Source organism: Pollicipes pollicipes, unplaced genomic scaffold (genome assembly GCF_011947565.3).
Source record: "Pollicipes pollicipes isolate AB1234 unplaced genomic scaffold, Ppol_2.1 Scaffold_6138;HRSCAF=7277_pilon_pilon_pilon, whole genome shotgun sequence".
In the NCBI taxonomy this organism is placed as follows: domain Eukaryota; kingdom Metazoa; phylum Arthropoda; class Thecostraca; order Pollicipedomorpha; family Pollicipedidae; genus Pollicipes; species Pollicipes pollicipes.
This window is the reverse complement of record NW_023596818.1, coordinates 36,355,189-36,360,202: the sequence shown is the minus strand read 5'-3', so window position 1 is coordinate 36,360,202 and position 5,014 is coordinate 36,355,189. Positions and strand designations below refer to the sequence as shown.

General features: G+C 53.7%; 1 protein-coding gene across 1 annotated transcript in view; it reads right to left on the bottom strand.

The window, feature by feature from the left end:
- The window catches only part of LOC119106347 (putative serine protease K12H4.7), a 12,351-nt gene extending 7,552 nt beyond the window's left edge, over positions 1-4,799 (bottom strand). Inside the window, exons 1-5 of the mRNA XM_037229968.1 lie at positions 4,582-4,799; positions 2,500-2,684; positions 2,037-2,218; positions 1,276-1,511; positions 25-160 (exon numbers count right to left, since the gene is read on the bottom strand). Of these exons, the coding sequence (XP_037085863.1) occupies positions 25-160; positions 1,276-1,511; positions 2,037-2,218; positions 2,500-2,684; positions 4,582-4,588 (746 nt within the window). The 5' untranslated portion in view covers positions 4,589-4,799. The remainder of the gene's footprint in view (positions 1-24; positions 161-1,275; positions 1,512-2,036; positions 2,219-2,499; positions 2,685-4,581) is intronic.
- Between the last annotated feature and the right edge of the window lie 215 nt (positions 4,800-5,014).

Below are 5,014 nucleotides of genomic sequence, written 5' to 3'. Positions count from 1 at the left end.
GCGGGGCGCGGCCGGCTCACTCACTGGAACTGTTTGGTGAGCTGGCCGGCGTTGCCGCCGCCGATGCGCTGCTCCAGCTCAGAGAAGGCGGCCGCCACGCCGCTGTAGCACTCCTGGCCGGACTCCGAGCGCAGCGCGTCAGAGACCACCGACAGGAACTCTGAGGGTGACCGCGGCTCGCCAACAACGGGAAGGGGGGGGGGGAGGGCCGCTGTAGCACTCCTGGCCGGACTCGGAGCGCAGCGCGTCAGAGACCACCGACAGGAACTCTGAGGGTGACCGCGGCTCGCCAACAACGGGGGGGAGGGGGGGGGGGGGGGCAAGGCGACGAGGGCCGCACGGAGCCCGCGGAGAAGCGCCAGTGTACACCCGTCAAAGGCTTGCAGGTACTACGGAGCCCCCGTCTGCTTCACACAGGGGGTGGACTTTTAACAACTGGCTAAAAAATGTGACGGTGAACCATTAGTAGTACTTAGCCTCTATTATACAAACGCCAAACTTGACATAAGGCGATCACATCGCACCTAAGTATCGTTACGCATCGCATTGTTTGATTACCACTGGTCTTTTCAAATACGCCAATTGCCAATACGAAATACCTTCTGATGGTCTACAGCGAGGCCAGCTGGAAACTTTATGTTACAGACAGAGCCCACTGGAGTGGCGCACCGCGTGTGGCGATGCCGCGCGGTTTCTGACCGACAGATCGCGACCCTGGCCGGCGCCCCGGCCGGAGACCCCACACGACAGATCGCGACCCTGGTCGACGCCCCGGCTAAAGACCCCCCACGACAGATAGCAACCCTGGCCGGCGCCCCGGCTGGAGACCCCACACGACAGATCGCGACCTTGGCCAACGCCCCGGCTGGAGACACCCCACGACAGATCACGACCTTGGCCAACGCCCCGGCTGGAGACCCCCCACGACAGATCGCGACCCTCGTCGACGCCCCGGCTGGAGACCCCACACGACAGATCGCGACCCCTGCCCGACGCCCCGGCTGGAGACCCCACACGACAGATCGCGACCCTGGCCGACGCCCCGGCTGGAGACCCCACACGACAAATCGCGACCCTGGCCGCCGCCCCAGCTGGAGACCACACACGACAGATCGCGACCCTGGCCGACGCCCCGGCTGGGGACCCCACAAGACAGATCGCGACCCTGGCCGACGCCCCGGCTGAAGACCACACACGACAGATCGCGACCCTGGCCGACGCCCCGGCTGGAGACCACACACAACAGCCGTCACGGGGCACGCGCGGCCGACTCACCGTAGAAGTTGGTCTGGGCGTGCAGCGGCGCGCTGCTCGAGACGGCCGCGTGCACCATGTGCGGGTACTTGAGCCGGTACCAGGCGGCCAGGCTGCCCGGGTACGAGCCGCCGAACGCCACCCAGCGCGTGCTGGCGTCGAGGCCGTGCTGCACGTTCATGGCGGCCGAGAAGGCGGCCAGGTCGGCCAGCGCCTGCTCAGAGCTCAGAAAGCGCAGGTTCTTGATGTTCATGTCCCTACAACGGGTCAGAGGGTAGGATGTGAGGACGGAGATATGCCACCATTAGCTCTGTTATTTGCCTACCACGGTATCAGCATGCACATTTGCGCGTTTATTCGCACGGGTTTACAGCGATGTCTTCCTCTCAGAATTCCTGCACAGCAATGAATTGTACGCGCCTCTGGGGCCATCAGCCAAGTCATGTGATTTTGGTTTAACGGACTACTTTATCCGCGGCCCATTCTATGGACATCATAGGAATCGCATCAGTGTCATATCAGACAACGCCACGATCACCCCACATTACAATGATACCGCTCTGTGGCAGGTTGCCACATCACCATGCATACTTGTAGGGGCAGACCGTCTACACTATCTGGGATTCGAACCCACTGTCTGTGAGCCAGTCCCCAATCAGCGCCCTCGGCTACTACGACAGCCTGCGAATGGCTGGCCTGAACAGTCACGCCACGAGGCTCCAAGACGTCACCAGCCTCAGCCCACTCCAGGCCGTCCCACTTGGCCGTGGTGCCGCACGCACTCGGTGGGGTGGCTCTTCCCGTAGAAGCGGTGCTCGAGCAGGAAGCAGAGGGCGTTGTGCTGCCTGGCGTACTCGATCCACTGACCGGCCACCATCCAGATGGGGCTGGCCTTGCCCTCGCCGCCGATCATCAGGAACACCGGCCCGCCCGGCTTGTAGAACGAGTCGTTCGTGAAGTAGCGCTGCGGAGAAACACGGCGTCGATTCGTCGGAGGAAAGCGATCAAGCCGCGCCAGAGACGGGCAGCATCAGCAGGCTGTTACGGCCCCAAACAATGATAAGTCGCAAGAGGGTGGCGCAGCGCCAGCGACCAACGACCAGGGCAAGGGCGATGCAGTACCCAAGACCAGGCAGCAAAGTTGGAGGAGGGCGATACAGTTGACATGATGCGGGTGGTGGCGCGGGTGTTGCGAGCGACTCGGCACAGACGAGTCGCGCCGCCGACACCGGCCCGTGACGTCACCTGTTGCCAGGTGCGCAGGTCACTGGGCTGGGAGTGGTCCAGCTTCTGGGTGAACCACTGGTCTGGTGGCAGCGGGGCATTGTGGACGTTCGGTGGTGGCAGTAGGAGGCCGTGGACGTCGTGACGGCGCAGACCGACGCAGCTGCCGCACACGGCCAACACCACCAGAGCAGCGAGCACTGCACCTGTGGAAAACAGGGCACAGTTGTGACCAGCTGTTGCCATACCAGACCTGTGGAAACAGTGATGCTTACATCCAGCGTGACACAGACATCGCATGACAGCCGTCATATGCTTGTGACAAAGGCTACAGCAATGGTCAAATGGGTTCAGGAACAGGGGCCAGGCAATCATTAGATATCCCTAGGGTCAATCTGCTGCCTTTTCAGCTCCATCATTCTTAATCCCAAAATAGCAGGGGTGTTGCATCAATCCCCTTCATCTGTTGATGTGAAAAATGATGAATAGGAATGAGGGTACTGTACTACTATCCACTCACAAACCTAAGCTGGTTGTCTACAATATTCCCCAGGTCTTCCTTGGTGGCCAACTCTTCAATAATACATTGCCACCATTCAGAATCCAGGTGCAGTCTGGGAGCAATAATAATAGATAACTGATAGGAGCAATAACAAATCACATCACATATTCACAACATTTTCTACCCTTCCCCCAGTTATGAACTTGTAATGCTGGATGCAAACCCTCCCCCATAGGCTGTGATAAGCATAACATAATATCTCAGAAAGGTAGCATCCATGGGGCCTGCTAGAGGTGCCAAAATAAAGATGAACATGTTGCTTGTAATGAATAAAAGCAAACAGTCTTTGGTTTAAGCATTTCAAAACAGGTCAAAAGATACCTTACCATGGTTTGCAGCTACACTTAAGTGTACTGATGACCTGACCAAACCATTCTCCCCTTATTCCACTTTGGTTATGCATGATTAAAACTCCTCCCCCTTCCATGTGTAACATTATAGATGAACAGTTCATGGGAGTTCCCATGTGCATGTGCATCACCTTGCAATTTGACCCATTGAATACAAGTGGCCCTTCACTAAGCACCTCAACCAGGCAACCAAGCAGACCTTGAGTTAATGTCCCATGAGTGATATAAGCATCCAACAACACAGCTACGTGCAGTCCCCAAACAACAAAACACCAAAGTTTTCCATAACTCAACAGCTAAATTTTCACACTCATTCTTGCTGAGGCAGGTCACTTACCAAGGGTGCAGCCAGCACTTTCTTATGAGGTAGGGGTGGGGAGGGGAAAGAGCTCAGTGGGAATACTTACACAGGTTTTTAACTTTCTATCAGGAGCCATCTACAACAATATGAGAAAGCAGCCCGAGGGGGCTCCAGGCCCTGAACCCTCCTTGCTTTACTCCTGTCATCTAAAGATGATGTTAACAGGATTCGACCTAAAGCATGCCACATGTGATGGATGTTACTAGTCACCGCTATCCCACTGAACTTTGAGTCCTTACCTAGCACCACCCTAGCCTTCCAGCCTATCAGGAATGCTAAATCTGTGCAGAAGACTACCACTTACCCTGCTAGTGCAAGATTTAGACATGTATCCCTAATTGAGGCTAGTTGGTTACTTGATTTGAAGCTTTAAAACACCCAGATCAACTGGCCACATGACCTTGACCTGAGCTTGACCCAACATCTCAGAAGCTCAGGACCTCCACATAAAACATCAGTTTTAGGCTCACCCCATAACCCTGAGATTAGGTCTCCTATTAGATTGGCTGGAATACAGCTTGTTTCATTGTCAAAACAAGTGAGCTGATCAGTAAGTGTAGTAATTTCACATTTTTCATTTTTAAACCATTTGTATCTAAAGGGCATGCAGTGAAGTATGCCACAAAACTGCAGATGATGCACAATTGGTGGTGAGTAATCACGGGTGTGTATTTGAAATTTCTGAACCTACGTACATGGTATATTTCACCCTTTCACGGCGACTGACAAATGACGGTGAACTGATGCAGAGAAAACACGACTAATTGCAATAAACATAGATCCGTTTCTGAAGCCCGGATCAAATGCGTATAAATCCATTCACACCTCACCTCTCATTCTTCAAAAACTCAAACCACACCTATTAGTGTGCTTAGGCTATCTGATGATGCCTCAGTCCATTACAAACTTTGTCACAAACAGCAACGCATCAATGCATCACGCATCATCCGCATCAACTTGACTACAATACACTTGTTCGGAAGTTCACTATCGAAACATGAACGCTGTTTTGCGCCCAAACTAGAAGCACCATATCTGAAATGAAAGATAAAAAATCTAGCATAAATTGCTTATAAATCTCAACTTCGTCATGACATGATTGATTTTGCCCGGGTTACAATGCGGTTGTCGGTATAAAATCTGTGATCAATGAAATTATAGCCATATTTTTTAGTGTATACATATTTCGTGTTTATCATTGCATATATAAGGCGTTATGTACGTTTTTATATGCATATTTCGCTGACTCAAAATTGCTCGATC